Source organism: Clinocottus analis, unplaced genomic scaffold (genome assembly GCF_023055335.1).
Source record: "Clinocottus analis isolate CAN_PGR_092001 unplaced genomic scaffold, fCliAna1.0.p SCAF_15, whole genome shotgun sequence".
Taxonomy (NCBI): domain Eukaryota; kingdom Metazoa; phylum Chordata; class Actinopteri; order Perciformes; family Cottidae; genus Clinocottus; species Clinocottus analis.
Window position 1 is genome coordinate 3,771,259 of NW_027175876.1, and position 19,625 is coordinate 3,790,883.

The 19,625-nt window shown below is 43.5% G+C and overlaps 1 protein-coding gene across 2 annotated transcripts; it reads right to left on the reverse strand.

Moving 5' to 3' along the window:
* Positions 1-330: 330 nt before the first annotated feature.
* Positions 331-17,746, reverse strand: LOC137785955 (3',5'-cyclic-AMP phosphodiesterase 7B-like). Of its 2 annotated transcripts, XM_068577533.1 has the most exons (13): positions 17,493-17,746; positions 14,690-14,750; positions 7,758-7,847; positions 7,273-7,433; positions 7,013-7,076; positions 6,774-6,869; positions 5,921-6,021; positions 4,827-4,958; positions 4,632-4,723; positions 3,544-3,688; positions 3,291-3,387; positions 2,234-2,314; positions 331-2,126 (listed from the first exon to the last, which is right to left on the reverse strand). In XM_068577533.1, the coding sequence occupies exons 1-13, from the start codon at positions 17,511-17,513 to the stop codon at positions 1,882-1,884; spliced, it is 1,386 nt and encodes a 461-aa protein (XP_068433634.1). In that variant the 5' UTR covers positions 17,514-17,746; the 3' UTR covers positions 331-1,881. The 2 variants fall into 2 exon arrangements, with proteins under 2 accessions (XP_068433634.1, XP_068433633.1); XM_068577532.1 differs by lacking the exons at positions 14,690-14,750; positions 17,493-17,746 and adding an exon at positions 11,420-12,277.
* Between the last annotated feature and the right edge of the window lie 1,879 nt (positions 17,747-19,625).

Genomic DNA, 19,625 nt, shown 5'->3' on the forward strand with positions numbered 1-19,625 from the left:
TTTTTATGACTATAACGTGTCATACGGGTGATAATTGACTAGATTATATTGTATGTAGAATATATTGTGTTGTGGCTGGGTTGTTTTCTCTATAGTTAAAGGAAGAAGTGGAGCTTCTTCTAGAAGGGCGTACAGGACACAACCTCGATCAACCTTAAACATACATGTTTAGAGCTAAGGGGTTAAAAAATTATTTATATATATATATATATATATATATATATATATATATATATATATATATATATATATATATATATATATATATATATATATATATATATATATATATATATATATATATATATATATATATATATATATAAAAAGATGGTTGGGGCATCTTAGTTGAGCCTACTAATAGTTACAAATTATGCATCTGCTTTGTTTTAGTTTAGATATAGGTACCATTGTAGAATGAATTGTATATTAATAAACATATAATGAATGATGGTATATGGTTTTCATAAGTGTGTTCATACACAATGCAGGGCATTTTGAATTAAATATCAGAAATCGCTAATTGATCCAAGTCTGTACGAAACATAAGATGCAGTGTACACGCTGCCTGTAGAAAAATGTCAAATAAAAGAGTAAATAAAGAGATATAAAAAGATATAGAGCGGTAACAGAGCAGTGTGTCAATGCGTCAGAACAGGACATTGGCACCTTAAAAGCTCACTGGGTGCAACACCCGGTGGGACCATAAAACTGGGTGAAAGGTCAAACAGGAAGAAAGTGGCTACAGTACTGAGAGTATTTCAGTATGCTGGTGGCGGAAGAAAAACAACTCCAAGTGTAAGAAAGCGTGTCCAGAAATGGTGACACCACCCTTACAAAACGTGTTTCACAGACAAAGTTGCTGTTAAGGCTTTGTTGTATACGAGCTTGTAAAGTGAGGTCGTCGGATAAATAAATGCACAATCCTGTTGAGCGGTTACAAAGGTAACACCATGTGTAAAGAGATATATTTCCCCAAATCTAAACCCAGTAAAAAGTTGAATACTAAGATTTTGGCATGTGGAGTGCTGAGGGGTGGACACCACAGTTTGTACAGACTATAATGTAAATAACGTCACACCAGCACACAAACACTTTGGAAAAATGGCTCCGGTTTGTGTTTGGGCGAGTCCAAAAACATCCAGCTGACATCGAGCAAAATCAGAGACTATTGTATCGGTCCGGTTAGTCGGTCTCACAGGGTACACAGAAAAAAACCCGAACACGTTGTATAGTGTCCAGTAAGTACAGTGACACACCAACCTAGTGAGTTAAAAACGCCCTTCGCTGAAAAGTAGACAAGTGAGACACTTGTAGAAAAGAACATCCAATAGAAGTGCAAGCTGTACAAAAAGAGGAAAAGTGAAAAGAGCTTAATAGTGTGTAATGTGGAAACGTTTTAAAAGCATAATATAGTAGATATCATATATTCCTTTTTATTTCATATATTGTTATGTCATCTCTTCCAGCTCAGTCCAGCTGACTTGTATATCATTTTGGCTTTTGTAATATGTTTATTGTTCGAGCAGCACTGTGCAAACACTTCTTCATCAATCCCTCGTCTGTTGTCGGCTATAATCTATCAATTCCTGCCTTTCTCAGATACTTTGAGGCAGATAACACTGGGAGTAAAGAGCAAGGCATGACTCTGTCAAATTGGCATTTACTAAGATTATCCATCCACTGCCCAAACGTCCGTCCCTCACCGTCCCCTGCAAGTGCTAAAGTCCTCCATTCCAGCAGAGGGAGCCGTTTCTCATGAAGTAAAGCCAGACTCCCGTCCAGCATTCCCACTTTCAGAGCCTGTGGACAACCAGCAGTGGGAGAAAATATGCTGGAGGACAAAAGGAAGATCAAATGCCTCAAGAAACCAGAGGAGGATTAAGGGATGTCTCCCCCCTCTCCTCCTCCTCCTCCTCTTTCTCCTCCTCTTCCTCCTCCTCCTCCTTCAGGCTCCTCGGCGTGCGTGTGTGTTTGCGTGTCTGAGGGTGTGTGTGCGTGTCGCAGGCGGCTCCAGCGGGCCTTGTTCTTGTGCAAGTGACCCATCATGGTCTGGCTGAGCGGGCTGGGCTCGGTGAAGCGCTGCCACTCCTCGAACAGAGGCTCCACGATGTAGGAGATGAACCCTGAGGAAAACACACACGCCAACGACAAGGTGGGTCATGTCCCGATGAGCCGATGAGCCGACGCCGCCGCAGGTTACGGTTGTCGGTGCGTGCGCTCTGGTACTCACCGATCTGAATAGCTGGGACAGAGTCAGCCTGCTGGTTACACATGGGACTAATCTCCATGTCGAACTTCCTCTCCAGGTCACCTGTCGGGGAAACAGACCAAATTCAGAATCCAGGATGCTGATGCAGACCATCAGAAGGGCAATATCTTAACACCTTGATTAATGCCAAAAAGGTAGGAAACACCTGTTTATTACCAGATCATTAGAGAAGCACCGATTTCAATATTCATTTTCGAGACTGACCTGCTGATTACCATTTTTGCTCATTATGATTGTCTTCCATTCAGAAAAAGTAGAATTCACCGTGTACGCAGACATTTCTGTAACTTTTTTCTTTTATAGAAAAGAAATTGTATGCTCATATGAAAACATTGACTATTAACTAACTCCAAAACTTCACCAAGTTACAGGATCTTCTTGTCGTCAAAACCTTGTTCTGAAGGTTGTTCCTCAGCGGTACATTTTGGACTTGCATTTGCTTTATGTCTTTCTCACTCACGCTGAAGAACCTCCACACGTTCTGTGACGGTACAGTCTGTGCCACTGAGCACAAGACATCAAATCCTCATGTGGCACCCGGTGTGCAAACGTGACCGGCAACCACGTCCGCAAGACCGAGGCGGACCGTTTCCAACAATGGCCAATCGATCAGTGCGTCTCTAATTTTCTTGCACTAATACAATTACTGTGGGAAAAAAACCTCTCCGGGTAGATTTGCATTCACGTCTGAATCTCAAGTGGGTCTCTTTCAAGAAAATTAACCCTCACGTGTAGTCAGTGGCGGGCCGTGGATTTTGTAGCTACGCCGTTGAACAGCTGATCGCGGCGCACACAACATGTATTATAATATGAACATGTGATGTATATGTGAAAAACATCAAATATGCATGTGAAGCCAGAGGGTTTGTGGGAAAGGTGGTCTTTGTAGTGGCATTTAAACAAAGACTTTAAATGATTATTACCTAGTGTCTCTTTGATGCATTAAAGTGCGACATGCAGTCCCTTTCAGAAGACACAAAGTATTTTTGTCACTTGTGTTAAATCATACTTGACTCACCCTGCCTGTAGAATTCCTCACACACTCTCTCGCTCCACTGTCTGCTCAGCTCCCAAACCCGACACGGATTGCAGACGTCTGCACACTTCAGAGCAATCTGAAGGCAAAGAGAGACGGATTCACACACACACACACACACACACACACACACACACACTGAGCAGCTGCTGCAGCTTTACTGTTTTACTTTACAGATTATTTTTTGTGTGAAACGTGCATGGCTGTGCTGTTGTCCAGTGGTTGTGCGGTATACCTGCAGTATAAAGTGCCTGTGTGAGGCCAGCTGAAGGTCAAGGTCCTGGTTATCCAGATGCTCCCTGAAGGTCGACAGGAACTCGTTCTGCCTGCTGATGTCCGTGGCGAGGATGAGGGAGCCCAGCTGCTGTTCCATGTCCTGCCTGCAGAAGAGAGGGGGCACCACTGAGCCAAAACAACAAAACCACCTAAAGCCTGTGCTATTTTGTATTCTTGTACCTGCAGCAACAGCTATATTTTCTGGATCATACTGTATATTAATTAGTAAGTTGGTATGCACTGTACTCTGTGTGGTGTAACTGTTCTCCTTTTTTAAGCTTATGTGCTTTGCGGAGAGCTCCTGTGTGTTCTTGAACTCGCCATGATCTCTGACCTTACAGTGGACCAAAGGAGATTACAATGCCAAAATACATCATGCTGATTATCCCACGCTGATGTGTGTGGTTGTGTGGGGAGAGTACTATCATAGAGGGACGGTTATTCGACGCTGTAGACAACTACAAGTACCTTGATTTTTTTTATTTTTAATGTAAAACATATGTTGATGTCCTGTATTCTGGTTTAAAGGTCTGATCTTTTGCTTTTGGCAGTATCTAACAGTGAGGTTGCAGATTGCAACCAACTGAAACTTTGACTCCGTTCCTTTAACTTTTTATTGAATCTGGCGGTACAGACATCTCAGCGTCAAGGCCATGAATGCACCATCAAGGTTAGTAAAAGTGAGCAGGAACATCTTGGGCGTTTGCTGCCCAACCAGGTTAACAGACAGTGGAGACGACAGCTAAAGTCATCATACGATACAGCGCCCTCGCTCTTTTCTCATACACTCCAATTTCAGATTGTGTATTCTGGCTGTAAGATCAGATCCCTATGCAGCTATTTATTCTATTAGACTAGATATTATTGCTGCCGTCCTTTTGCAGACTGTAGAAAAGTGAGTCAGACACCAGTAACTACTGCTGTTGGACTTCCAGCCCACTTGTATTCACGACACCTCTGATTTCCCTGACTGTTTTTTTTTCTGCCACAGAGCGCTGATATCTAGAATCCTGATAAAATAGCTCTTTATATTGTAAAAGGTCTTACGACACGTCGGCAGGCAGGTGGGACAGCAGTCCTGACTCTCGCAGCATGCCCACGGTGGATCTCCAGTGGTGGCTCTCCAGCACAGACGTGTTCTGTAAATGAGTTTCATGCAGACTCCGTTACAGGCTGGACACTAACCCTTCTGCATGTTTCCACACCCACGCACTGACACAGTGTCAGCACACCCGTGAGTACCTGGTAGAGGGACGCCAGGTGGTGTCTGGTCTTAATGAGGAAGGGCTGGTTGACTCCAGGATGGTCCACGTCGTGGGCGGCCGCTGCCATCAGACCCAGAAACACGTCCAGGGGACTCAGCTGCTCTGCCAGCTAGAACGCACAAATGGGGTCGACAGGGAAATTATTGTTCCCTGCGTAGGAGGGACACTTACTGCGATTTCAAATGAAACCTGAATGCTGAGCTGTCCTTCAAAGAAACCACTAGAGAGCTGCATTCATACAGTTTATCCCCAGTAGGAGCTGGTTCCCTCAATGTCACCGTAACAGTTCATCCATATTAGAGAGCAGTGTAGGACTTGAGCTCTTTTAATACCTGGGGGATATAGTTGATAGAAAAGAGCAACCATTTATCCAGATGAAGACTTCCATAAATTTGCTGTACTGTGCTGAGTTGAATAAAATACCGTACTCTTCTCGTTAACTCACACAACTGCATTTCTTTTGTATTTAGGCATAGTATACTATACCTTATATAATTTCCTTTTCATTCTGTCTGTATATATAAAACTGCTATTGTGGGTTCTTTACTGTTTTACCGTAAAGGATTATTTTATCCAAAATACCAAACACAAAATAAATAGATAGAAAAAGTACATTTTACCTCAAAAAGTGAAACAGTTGAAAAAAAAAGTGTGTGATGGTAAATGCTTCATGGTCAGTGAGAGACAATAGGGCCTATTGATCGGAGAAGCAGCACGCCTGACATCTCACGTTGTGAGTGTGTGCTTGTTATCTCGAACACGCCGTCGTGTGAGCTGCGCTCAATTCAATTTATTATTCTAAGTGCTTTTTAACAAAATAGGTGCATTACAAAGTGCTTTGCGGAGCAACAAAGGACACTAAAGCAATTACTGTGTAAAGGGAAAGATGCAGAGACTCTTAATCTGGTCAGAGGGCTTCAGGGATTTCTCCAGGCTGAGGATGGATGTGCTGTCGAGCCTAAGTGAGGAGGAATTATCCCGCAGGAGGAGAAGCTAATAGAATATGTCAAGGAGAAGCTAGTGTGTGTGTGTGTGTGTGTGTGTGTGTGTGTGTACAGTATTATTCATTACCTTGGGCTCCTTCAGGTAGCAGTACATGGCTTGAGTGACATCAGCAGCATGAACAGCATTGTGATAGGGATTCTGGGAGTGGTAGTCCTCCTGCACCATGCCTGGCAAGACAGAACAAGGTTAAAACCTGATTGCATTATCTCATCTTTAACATTTTAATCAGATTGTAAAACCATTTAAGCAACACTCTTGAAACATGTCGTGTAAATGCTTTAATTTGATTGTCAGAGCAGAGACAGTGTGTAATAAGGATAAGCTCATTTAAATGCCCCTGTGACTCAAAACCCCACATTAAAACCTGGAAACATAAAAGAAGGTATTAGCTCTCATCTTCCGTTGTCTAATGACAAGTGGAGATAAATCACGTTTCTTTGGATTGTCGTTTTCTATTGTATTGTGTGTGTGTGTGTGTGTGTGGCAAAAAACTGAAGAAGATGCGGAAAAAAAAAATAGCGATTGAACACTTTGTCTCCATAACAACAAACAGCTCACTGCTGCTCTTCTGTATCTGACGGCAGAATTTAGCGTGCAATGGATACTGGCGTAATATTCCCTTACAACAAAGCCACTTTATACACAAACCCTGTGACTCTTTTGTATCGACTGAGTAACACACAAAAGGCAGCGGTTGACGTCAGACTGGAATTTCCTGAAAAATGAAACCCTTCTCAGCTTTCCAAGCGTTTTGCCACGCCAAAAGGGCCGCTGGGTGCACTTTCTACAGACTCAAGCTATACTTGAAATTGTTTATATCATTTGTTGAGTCGGAACAAATTCCTGAACAAATATTAGGATCCACGTTTTATATCCCTTCTTGCTGGAGAACAAAGCAACACGAGTGACGCTGACTTACCGAGAAACCTGTGCAGTTTGACCATGTCCAGCTGGAAGTGGTGAACGAGGCCGTAGACATTGAAGAGATGGCACATCAGAGTCACCAGGCTGTGACCTGCAGCACACACATTAAGTCGAGACAAAATAGCTTTTTAGTGCATTTACGCGGGAAAATGTAATTTTACAGTAGACAATATTCAATTGCTGTTTTGTGAAAAACAGAGAAACGAACCCCCCCCCCAAAAAAGGACATCTCACCATTTGTCAGACGATCGAAGAGGAAAATGTCAAAGTTCCATGTGCCTACTTTTGATAACATGTGCTGTGAAGAAAAAAAGAGACGTTATCAGAAAGAGATTCGCAGCTGACAGAAGCACAATACAGAGAGATGGAGACTCAGGGCACCCGTACCTCCAAATTGTTGGGTTGTGTGTGCGTGTGTGTGTGTGTGTGTGTGTGTGTGTGTGTGTGTGTGTGTGTGTGTGTGTGTGTGTGTGTGTGTGTGTGTGTGTACTTACTGCAGCTTGTCCCAGGTAATCGTCGTCCAGCAGGTGTAGTGACCCGGGGGTGTGGGGCATCAAACCCCTGAGCAGCCTGGAGGCGTGGCAGTATCTCTGAAAGCTGAGCTGACGCTTCACCTTTCTCCTGCCGGCCTCTACCTCTCCCTGCTGGGCACTGGCTGAAATTTTAAATGATTTACATTAAAAACATGCCGGAACAGATAAGCATCCTTTTAAAAAAAATTTAAAAAAGCATCCTAAAAAACATTTCTTGAATTATATTTGTCTCTTTCCCAGGATTACGATCGTCAGTCCTCAACAATTAAGTGCAGCTTTACATGCTCCATCAGGTAAGTAGACACGTGTACATTTTGATACATTGAATGCAGACAACACTCACAACACTGAACCCTTTGTGTCCAAGAAGACAAATAGCTGGGAGTTGTGTTCGGGGACTGACCATTGCCGACAATGTCAAGAAAGGCATCGTGATTTGAACTCACTTTTGAGGATTCGCAGGTCGATCAGCGGGTACGAGCCTCGTCTCTCGACCAGCAACACGCCAGCATGACCGGTGTTCAGTCTGCCATCAGCTGCAGACAGACAGAGGATGGGCAAGGGGAAACATGAACGAAGAAATACAAGCATTTGATTTTTTGAGCGATAAGTCGAACAGCCAGCGAGGGGAACGGAGCAAAGTGTTCCCCTGGTGTAGATTTTTATGTGCAGATTTATTTTGCTCTTAAAACCAGCCTCTCTGAAACAAAGTGAGCTTTGACATCGCCGAGTCGTCAGGACATCATGCATCTGGTCCGGGTTTGACCAAGGAGAAGGGATTTCACGCCACCGTGCAGCTGTTGTGGGGCATCAACTCAGTACATTCTGTTCACACAAGTTATTCTGGGTTTTATGGCAGTTTCACGCCGATGCTGATGACATGAACCGAGGACTAAACAGAAGGACTGGTGTTCATTTCTGCGACAAAACAAAGGTTATCTATTTGAAGGGGTTTTGTTTGCAAAACACGAAAAGATGAAATGTGTAAAACTCATATTCTGACATAATCACAGCATACTTTGTTCTGAACAGATATCAAGTGTTTTACTATTAGATGTTTTTCCCTTAGGAAATGTCTGCGTGATGAGTCTTAGAAGTGACCTTTTGGGTTTTAAAAAATCGTCGCAGCACAATGGGTCCGTGAATACTTGAACATGCTGCCTCTGTTCACGCACCCCGAGGCCCGTCACAACACAGAATAGGTCCCACGCCACAGTGCAGGCATGCCTTCTTAGCTTGAATAAACTAAAAACTATGAAAATGACTGAATAATTTACAGATCAGATGTGAAGGAACTGGAGCGCATTATGTCCCCCGAGGTTGCCGGTTCACATCACCTCTGCGACTTACGGGAGCAGCTAAACTACCTGTTAATGGGACTGGAGTCACTGTGGTAACTCCCTCGCAGTGCCAGGTTTTGCCTTGCAATTGTGTGTGTGTGCGTGTGCGCGTGTGGTGAAGGCTAGGCAGCTATGCATAAAACATACGGTGGAAAAGTGGCATCATTCCCTATTTCTGCAAACAAATATAAAACGTCTTGAGGGAAGTGACTCAGCCTGTTAAAGGGAGGCAGAAGAGTCCTGCTGGCCTAGTTTGAGCAAGAAAAGGACAACAGGGGAAAGCCTCTTTGCTTTTTTTTCATTTCTAATCCCGCATGCTGGTGGGCAAGGCATCATCTGGGAAGTCCCCCTGCACCCTCGCCCCCTCTCCTCCTCCCCCAACACAGACCCAAGACTCAAAGACGCACACAAACCACCCTGTGGCTCTCTTCTTTCGCTCGAGTTCCTTCTCCATACTTCCATTGTATGTGTCACTCCATCCTCCTCTACCTCTCGTCTCCCTCTCCGTCTCCCTCTCCCTCTCTCTCTCTCTCCCTCCTTCTCTCTCTCCCTCGCCTTCTCTCTCTCCCTCTCTCTCCCTCTCTCATTCCTTTCTGTTCAACAACAACATCCCCACTTCACATCCATCCTGATCCATCCTTTGGTCTCACTCCTCCCCCCTCGCCTCTTTCCCGTTCTCTTCCTTTAACTCTCTGTGTGGTAAATAGGTCATTGTCTCTGCGCGGCTCAGAACTGGGTCATTTAAGATGCGAATCAGTCGGAAAAGAGTGTTTGTGGACGGCAGTGCACATGTCTCACCGTGCATAAACACTCGCTGCACTTATATATATATACACACACACACACACACACTTGCAAATTACGTTAAATCCCTGATTCCAAATGTGAAAAACAAGATCGCACACTTGGCGCACACAGCCCACACACTCACATATGGGACACCGCTACGAATATGTTTACTTGGCTTCGCTGAATCTGTGGGTGTTTACGGCACAAATGGCGCTTTGGGGCTGTTTTGCTTCACAGAAAGAGAAACACAGACACATCGCTGCCACATGCATTCGAAAACAAGCGTTTTTTTAAAAAACACACGGCGGCAGGTGATGTTTCCTGCTGCCTGCAGCTGCATCTGGAGAAAAAGAGTTACATCCACACAGCTGGCTGGAATCTCCGGATATACTTACTTACTGGCAGTGTCGGCACTTTCTTTGCTTTCGTAGTAAAGCGATGACTTGACAGTGATAGCACCCAGATGTGTGAAAGGTGGGCTTTTATATATCTATAATCAACAAAAAGAGACAGAAGTCTCACATTTATAAAGCCCACGTTGACACATTAAAATGTCTTGTTTTGTCTAAACCACAGTGGAAACATTCTGAAGATGTCCTTAAAATGATCATTTGAGACCAAATGTAGTGACATTTTGCAAATTTTGCACTCACTGATAGCAACATAGTTGCAGAATAATCCCCTGTTGATGAACTAATCATTTCAGACTGTTATCAATCCAAACACAAGAGGCGGAGAGAAAATTAAAAGAATTAGAGTGAATCACCTGTGAGTGAATTATCCTTATCTCGTGTATTTTACATTTTAATCCAGCGCCTCAACTCAATGTTTTGCTATTCCAAAATGTGTAATGTCAAGAAAAAGGAGAATTCATAATATATTTCAATAAATGTATTTCAAATTGAATTAACTGTTTTTTCTTAAAAAGGCAATGCTAAAATGTGTACCGAAAATGCCCCAATAAATACCGGTCTCTCTCAACCCTCTGCATCCTTGGAAATAGCAGACTGACTCACTATCACCGCCGACAAGTTATCGCCCGGTGTCTCCACACATGTTGAATGTGGGGAGACCAAACACTCCTCTGTGAGGAGTCATCAGGTGAACGAGGTCGTCACGATGCAAAAGGGAAAGCCACAGACGGCGAACAGTGTACATTTGTCAGATTTCCACCTCATGAGTCAGTGGTTGCGATCAGGTAATTCCCCACAGTATGAATCATCACTTCATCACAACTCTGCAAAAGCACATTAAAGATTCATATACACGCGGTTCTACTTTTTGTCATCAACCGATAACGGTTCAAAGTATTAGTCTGCGTAATAATTCCCCTTGTTTATACGCTGCTGTCACAATCATTGCCATCCTCGTTAAATATAGGACTGACCTTACTTCTTGTCATCACTGTTGACACATCGAACTGTAAACAATGGTATTCTGCGTCCCCGCTGCCGCACTCTAGACAGACGGACCCGACCCCGATTGATTACATCACGTCAGTGTCATCGGCACGGCTCCGCAGACACTCTGGCTTTACAGCCTAAATCCCTCATTTCACTGTCGGCTCCGTCTGGGAGTCTGAACTGATCTGAACCTCGTCTCACGTCCCTTACAAAAAAACACACCAGAGTAAACATGCGGCCAGACGCCCGCCGGTCAAACGTAACGCATCCCCCACGCACTCGCCAAAGAATGGAAACTCGCACCCAGCCAAGGAATTAAAAGTTGAACATTCAAATGCAAAATAAGCAAAAATCCCTTATTTACTAAACATGACCACTATTTTGAAGACACAAATGAATCGTAAAGGAATCTGCCCTTTTCTTAAGTCACACACACACTATCCGTGTTCTGCCATGCATGCGCATGCAGCATACACAGTTAAAGAAGGACAACACACATTGGACATTAAACATTGATGAGAAATCTGACTCCCATGAGTTTTACTGTACATGTAACATGTATTACGTGCAATTTACCTTCCAGATGAGCGCTCCGGCCCTCTATGTCATGCTTCACCTCCTCTACCTCTTTGTCCGATTGTACCCAAGTGCTCGCCTGACTTCTCTCGGGCCCCCGGGGGCCTCCCTTGCGAGCCCTCCACGCCGCCCGGAGCTGCCGTATGAGCGCCGGGAGCTCCAGGGCCAGCGACAAGCCTCCGCAGGTAATAGGAGGCGTCCTGAGCGGACCCCAGACCGGCGAGTCTGGAGCCTCAGCCGGGCAGACGCCGGCTTCGACCGCGACGTCGAGACCGGCGTCGCGCATCCTGAGATCTGGACCCCAGAGCCCCTCGAGCACCGGCATCCTCGCGCCGAACGACAGCAGATAGATGCAGGACAAGGAGGTGCGAGGAAATGAGAGATCAAAGTAAAGAGAGGGGTGAAACTCATGAAGCGGAGATAGAGAGAGGTAGGCAGGTAGGCATAGGTGAGGACGCGGAGAAAGACAAGAGAGTAGCAAGTCAGAATGTAGGACAGAAGAGTAAAAGCCTGCAGAGAGAGACAGAATCGGCAGGATGGGACAGAAAGACTCTGAGCAAATGGGTGTGCAGTGATGGAAAAAGAAGAAGAAAAAGACAAAGCAAGTGCAAGAAAAAGACAGCAGGGAAAAGCCAGAAAAAAAGAAGTGGGAATCCGTCTTTATCTCTCTTCTCCCAGAGTCGGCCACTGACGGTCTGCGCCCTCCTTCTGCCGCATTCTCTCTCCCCTCTTGTCTCACTCGCGCCGGTGTTGTTGTGGAGTCTTAAAGCCCCTCCTCTTTCCACTCAGCGCTCGCTCACACACTCGCTCGCTCACTCTGCTACATATGCCGCTACACCGACGGCAGACCAATGGGATTCTGTGTGAACGACTGTGGGGCTTTGAGTTCACGGACACAATCTCATGATCAGGTCAGTGGGAACAGGCAGGAGTCGTAGCTCCCCCACACCGATCTCTCTGGAAAGACTTTGGATTTGAAACGATGACGATAGAAGCATCAAAATTGTGTGTAGAGCAAAATGTTTAATTCGTCATCAAATAAAAATCAAAAACGTTTTGGGCTTTTAATTGTGTGTAGGACGATGGATACATATTTATTTCATGTATTTGGCTAAATGTTTGATCTATAAAATTATTAAAAAAGGCACAATCAAAATTGTTTTGTCCAAAACTTGAAGGTGCTCAAGTTACAATAGTAAAGACGACAGAGAAAAGCAAGAAATACTTGCTTTTGAGACGTTGACACATGCAACTTTTGGGAATTTTAAAAGATTCTATCGATTATTAATTGATAAACTAATGCATTAATTGTCTTATCGTTACCGCACTAATTGGTTGTTGTCAGGTAAACTGAATATACAATTCAAAATAAAAAAAAACCTACATTGAGCCACCCTTTATGAAGGCTTCACTGGCATATTTTTTAGTCATATTTGTTTGTTTGGATTCATTTGTTCTGAATTCTGCTGCCCAGGTGCCGATCCAACCGTGGGCTTTAACACAACTAGCATTTCTGAAAGAGGCGGAAGAGCACGATTTCGAAACAGTTCTTGGAAGATGTTCGCAAAAACGTCAGATGCAAACAGAAAAGAAAGCCAGCACCAAACAGGATGTCTGCTGTCTATCAATTTCAAGTGACCCTTCACTATTTGTGCTCTAAAGAGTCTCCTTTGAACCCGTTTGAACTGAACATTTGTCTGGGACTGAAAACACTCTCTCCCTCTTGTCGTTAAAAGTCACACACCCCCAAAGGCATTCCTGTGGCTGAAAAAAAAATACAATTAAAATGAATACAATTAGGTGAATGAGAGTAAAAAAGACCGTCTGTCTTTGTGTGCATGCAATCAGTTTGAGCAATGGCCGTTAAGTGTTTATTATTTTTTTCACGGAAATGTTCCCTTGAGAAACGGTCACATGCAGACCAAAGTACACACACACACACACACACAGGCGCAGACAGAAACACAGCCTTGAACGTCACAGTTCAGACGCAAGAAGTCGATAGCAAGAAATCATGAGACAAAGAGCGTTTAGATTAAAAAAAAAAAAGACACCGGCCGTGAGAAACTGTGAGAAGCGGCGGGACATGATGTACAGCATGGTTTTTCAGGGGAAATGTATTATGGTTATGCACCCAATGTAGTACTGTTTAGTTGTAGCTGTGATCAGCATATGAGGTCACTAAGCGTCCCACCCCAGATGTAATAGGAGCAAATATTCTCACGTGTTTCAGGACCGAAACAGAAGCGGATATGAATTTAAAGCGGCTCGGTTGGTTTGTTCGTTGTGCAGCTTCTGTTGAAGAGATACATATTCCTGGTACGTGCCTCCTACCATTGTAAAAATCAAACTTGTGGGTTTTTTTGCCAGCCCCAACTGGCCCAGACTATAATGGACTCGGTCCAACTCGGTATGTTCAGGCCGCGATGCCAAATTGTAATTCTAAAAATCAGGAAACAGCATTCACCAGTGTGAAGGAGCGCAACAGTGCCAACAACTTCCACTGGGACAGAACAAAAAAAAAGATACTGTCATGAATGGGACTTCAGTAAATCAGAACATGTGAACAAAGACGTTATCAGACACATGGAGCCGAGATTCTTCACTGTGGAAATGTGCGAAAAATAAATCATGTGACAAAAGCAAGAAACACAGTAAAAATGGAACATAATGAGGGAAAGATATCCGATAGAGTCGCCATGGCCAGCGGGAGTTTTGAGGCGTTTGGCTATTTTTGCTAGTTTGCGTGCTCGCAAGTATGTGAGCACGTGTGTTCAGAGTGTTTTTTTGCCACTGCCGTTCTACATGCTGCCTCGCTGTACTTGTTCCATCACATGTGTACGGTTGCCTCACACTTGCATACAATGAAGCACATTTCAGGGAGCTTTTCTTAAACCCAATACGGAGAAGAAAAAAAATTGCTTGCGCTACATTTCAAGGTCTGAGACTGTTATGATAAACAGTCACATTTGACGGTCTCCAGTCCAGACACTATTTTAAAAACATGCCTGGAGCCAAACTTACTGTATCGCGTCCCACTCGTATTCAACAAAAGCCATCCAACTGGACGGCTGAGAGCATATACAGTGGAGAGATAGCAGAAACCCGCCGCATTGTTTGACACAGATTACGCAGGGCCAAAGGTTAGCGACGGCCTGCAGCACCGATACCAAATGTAAACATTTTGTGCACCGTCAGTTTGCAGTTGGCTCCGTGCAGCACATTAACAACCTTTTGCACACTGGTATTCAGGTGAGTTAGTGTTCTTACCCAGCATGCAAACTTGTATGGCATTCTGCTCCGACCTTTTAAATGAGACTGCTCCACACCTCTGCAGCAGAGAGAGAGAGGGAGAGAGAGAGAGAGAGAGAGAGGAGAAGCTGAATTAATATTACAACATCCCAAAATACACACTGCTATCTGAGAGCATCAATGAACCGGGCTAAAAAAAAATAGGAACTCTGTGAAAAGTCATGGTGACACTCTTAGCGAAACACACAAGGACCTCTTTCGCACTCATGTGCCGTTCTGTCGACCTGCACCGTTTTCACACCAGCCCTCAACAATTTAAATGCAGTGTGTTGTTTTCTGTTCTTTCACATCAAAGCAAAATCAATAATGTAGCTGTGTTTTTGTTTTTTTTGTCCACTCAGCTGTTACTACTACCGTGACCCACTGGTATACATTTTTCTCCTCCTATATGGTTTGTTTCTAAATTACAAATAGAAACTGGATGCGATGTTTGTTGGCTGACTACACTACACACTCGACGAGCAAAACCATTTGCACATGAATCACATGCTACCACATGGTCTGTCGTCATGGTCAGGGGTCTTAAGGCGACTTTTTTAGCCGTTTTCTATCAAAAGTGTGTTTGTTGTTCAAGTCACATGCTTTTCTGTTCTTTTTTTTTGGTAATGCTTCTATTTTAGTTACAAAATTGTCTATCACATTAAGTAAATATTTCTCAATGAGAACCATATTCTCACAATAGTGAACCATTACCCACCATCACGTGGGAAGTTCCAAAAATCTTAGTAACCATAAATTACAACCATGGCTGTGACCAACATTTATTTTTGGATTAGTGTTTTTTCTGTAAAAATGTTTTTGTGAAATTGTGTCAATAATTGTGTCCATCTTAAATATGCTTCTTTGCTTTTTAAATCAGTTAACCAACATATAACAAAGAACAGCAGTAAATTATCACTTCCAAGCAGCTGAAACAGACAAAGAATTGGCATATGAGCTTGAAAAATGACTGTAGCTACATTTTTAACTAACAATTTTTGGTGTCACTTAAACTAATTATTCCAATAAGTGTTTCAACGTAATCAAGACTTTTGTTGTCTCATGCCAACCAAAGCAATGTGTGTTAACACACATATTGTCCATCAACATCCCTGCCTAGTTTTTAGATTTACACCAACGATACCTTGCCCATCTCTTTCTGAGGAGGTTAAAATGATAAAGTACATCAGCAGTGTGGAAATCCCAATTTAGGTGATCTTATAATAAAAGGTAGTAATGGCTGTAATAGTTAGAAAAGGTTCAACATCTGTGTGCACAGTGGACAAGAGTGAGAGTGGACTGAGTGCACTCAGTAGAGTTGCTTTAAAGCAACACTAAAGGAAAAAGACATGTACACATTCGATAGAAACCAGGTCTACCCCAATTGAAACATAACAAGTCGCCTGTCATCTCGCATTACTGTATATAGTCTTCAATGTCACCCTTGTGCAGGAAGACGTCATAAATGTGTGTGTGTGTGTGTGTGTGTGGAGGACTTGCGTCTAAATGAGCACACTGCTAACCGGCGTGGAGGAAACAGGATGGAGACAAACCAGAGGCGATGACAGTTCACTCATCCAGCCCACGTGGTTAGTGCATGTTTATGGAACGCCCTCTGCTTTTCCATGATCTCTGGCTCTATACTCAACTGTACAGCTCTCTAGTCAAACTCTCCCTTTGCTTGCTTGGCTAGCTGCTGTCAAACTGTTTGCATTGGGGCAGGTTTGTCCCCCAATCTCCTGCATGTTCAGTAGATTCTCCCCCATTTTTTTATGTACATACTTTTCTTTTAGAGATAAAATGCTGCCAGGCAAAGGGGGACAAGCTCTCTCTGACAATCAGCAAGTAACAAGCGCTTCTTGAAAATATCAAAGAGGAGACAAAAGTAAACCCTGCATATGATGTGATGACGGAGCCATTTCCATAACTTCTGAGCAAACTCCAAGTATACAAAGGGACCATGAGATGTGTTAGTAAGCTCTGGAGAAAAAACAAAAGAGAGTTAGTGGCCCTTGAGTTAAATTGCTTTTGTCAAACTGTTTCAAAGTTTAAGCATTAACTTTGCATTTGAATTCTCTGTATGAAGCAAAGTACAATTGTGTTTTACATAGGAGAGCCAGTATGTACTTGTACCTGTAAGGTAACATTAACTATAATAAACCAAGTTCTGAAACACCACTTTACTTCCTGTAAATATCTATATGCATATCAAGATATCTTATGAAGCGTTCACATCTGTATTGAACTCGTATAATGTAGCACAGAACCAAACCTTCTTTATAATGTAGCTGCCCACACTGCACACCTGCCCCATGTCACCTTGTGGTCTGCAGGGTCCAGGCTGCAGGTGGACTGCTGTAAATCTGTCAATACTCTGAATCGCCATATTGCCAATAACACACTTGGGCCTACTGTAACAAATCACTGCAGCTGATACATGAGAACGAGGGAAGTCTGCACCAAAAAATAATGTTACAGTCATAAAAAAACACAAGGTCACTATAAGCTCACTCACTAATCAAAACATGTTAGCCCCCTCATATATATTCATAGGAATATCACAATAGCGGCACAGCATTTAGCACAAAGTAGACGACGACACGGTCACGGTAAACTCTCTTTGGAGCACGAGACACTTTTGTCCTTTCAGGAACAGTATAGGAATGTAACAGTGTGTCTCCAGGCCTATGGCAGAACAACTCTTAGTGGACAAGCAGGTATGTGTCTTCCCCCGGAGGCACGCAGCCCCACACACAAGCCCGTAAAGTCGCAGTTTACGTACCTCGACCATCAAACAGGACATTTAACCATCGCGGCCGCTCGTGGATAGCAAGTGAATGCGCCGTCTGAGTGATGAGGCGCGTGCGAGAGTGTTTTCATCACACGGGAGGCGCACGAGTGAACCGCATGCAGCAGGAAGAAGAGGTGACTGAGCCCTGGCGGACACCTGTTCAGAGAACAGATTTCATTCTCCTCCCGCTGTTTTGTCTGAACTCCCGCACTGTAAAAGACAGTGGCGGCTTTTTCTTCAGTCAAGGTGAAGTTGCCGTTTCTCCTCGAAGCGGATGCGCCCGCGTGCCGTTTGAGAGCCGCAGAGAGGGGAGGTGCTGGTTGTGGCATCAAAGGGGCGGGACTTGGGGCAAGGACCAATCAGCGCTGGGTGCAATCACTGATTTGACTTTGATTGGTGTTCCTCAGTGAAATAAAGCTTTAATTTGAGATGTTTTATGACGATAGAGAGTGTTTCATGATAATAGATCGTTTGCAATTGGTGTTTCCCGAAAGATTGTTATTGACATAAAGGCAGGGCCACATCAGCCCACCAGGAGGGCTGAGGGGCCCTGTGGATTTCATTACAAACTGGCTCTTCCACAGTCCTTTTTTTCATTAATTTACAACAAGGAACTTTCATTGTGTCAATATTAGCGGTCCCAGTGTGGTAGTGTTTCCAAACACCAGACTCCCGTTAGAAAACCTCCCATTTTACTGCAGCAGGGGGCTGAGAGCCTGATTTGCACAGTCCTGGTTTCTGGTTCTCTCGTGCCTCACTTCCCTCCAGCGGACCCAGCAATGTGGCCTGGCGTCTCCAGCAGCATAGTGTCACTGTTTGCTCCAAGGAGGGTGCAGTGGCGCAGCGAGGTGAAGCTGAGCTCCGGGCCGGAAGAGGAGCTTCCAACTGCAGGATGAAGGCCGCAGAGAAGACGCAGCCTGGGTTCGTCCGTGGCGGGCTGCTGCTGCTGCTGCAGGAGGCCCGGCTGGAGTCCGAGCTGAGGGAGTCTCTCGAGAACCTGCATGATTTAATCCGATTTCGCTCAGAATCCGACCTAGTGGCACCAACTAAATACACAATCTCCTTGCCGATGTTCTAGTTTACTTATGAAGGTCATCTGTATTCATTTGAGAAAGTTTCGTAACCTGTTAAATGTTCCTCACAGTAACTTTAAAGGAAGTGTTAGCCCGCAAGTCCTTGGAAAGTATGGCATTAGTTGTTTTGATAAAAACATGTATAGAAACCAATTCAAAAGTGTTCCAATTGCATTGGATTATATCTTACTGATAAAGTATACATTTGAAAGTAATTCTGTTCATGTAAAAAAAATAAATAATAATAATTAAATCCCAACAAACATGCATTATGTGTGCATTCTCCTGAGGCCTTTTAACCCCAGTGTTCAGTGTAATCCCTCATGAGGCGCAAATGACACAATTATCTGACAGCACTAATAAAAAAAATAAACCGTCTTGTGTATGTGTCAAATCAAATTGAACACTAGCTGACTAACTGGAGAGAAATTTTTTTGAAAGTGGAATTTGCTGCAAAAAACAAACACATGACTGCAGCAAGCTTTAATGAGCTAGCGTTGGTTTAACATGATGGAAATTATATATTGGAGCACGCTGATGTTATTGCTGCAGTTTTATTTGATATTAAGATAGGAAAACAGTACATCATTACTTTCAATAAAGACTTACATAGTTAAGAATTACTTCTGTTTTTTTATTGTCTGAGAGGAAAACCACTTTAACCACCACATGTCTAGTGTTCACATATGAAGGAACAAGAAACTACTTATGTTCACATTTTAAATAATGAAAGTTCAAGCCGAAAAATGATCACATGTTTAAATGTAAAACAATTAATGTAAAACGCAGTCAATGAAAACAATGTCAGAGTGGTATTAATATGCAATTGTGACACCTGTTGGAAAAAGTCAAAGTATGTTAAAGAACACTTTATGCTATAGTATAAACTCACCGCACACACGTGAGTGAGACAACATCATTCAATTAACTGAAACACATTTCAGCAGGTGGAGCAGCGAGTGAATAATGAAGGACAGGAAACTGTGATTCATTTTCTTTTCTCCATTTCCTCAGTTCAACAAAAACTGAGGAAGTTAAAATCTATGTAAGC

Bases quoted from the DNA above. Each gene is read 5' to 3' on its own strand.
- LOC137785955 (XM_068577532.1), bottom strand. From the start codon at position 11,744: ATGCCGGTGCTCGAGGGGCTCTGGGGTCCAGATCTCAGGATGCGCGAC. The intron at 6,870-7,012 runs GTGAGATGTCCT...TGTGTGCTGCAG, and splicing joins CTTCGATCGTCTGACAAATG to GTCACAGCCTGGTGACTCTG. The intron at 4,959-5,920 runs GTAATGAATAAT...TGTGCGTTCTAG, and splicing joins GCTACCTGAAGGAGCCCAAG to CTGGCAGAGCAGCTGAGTCC.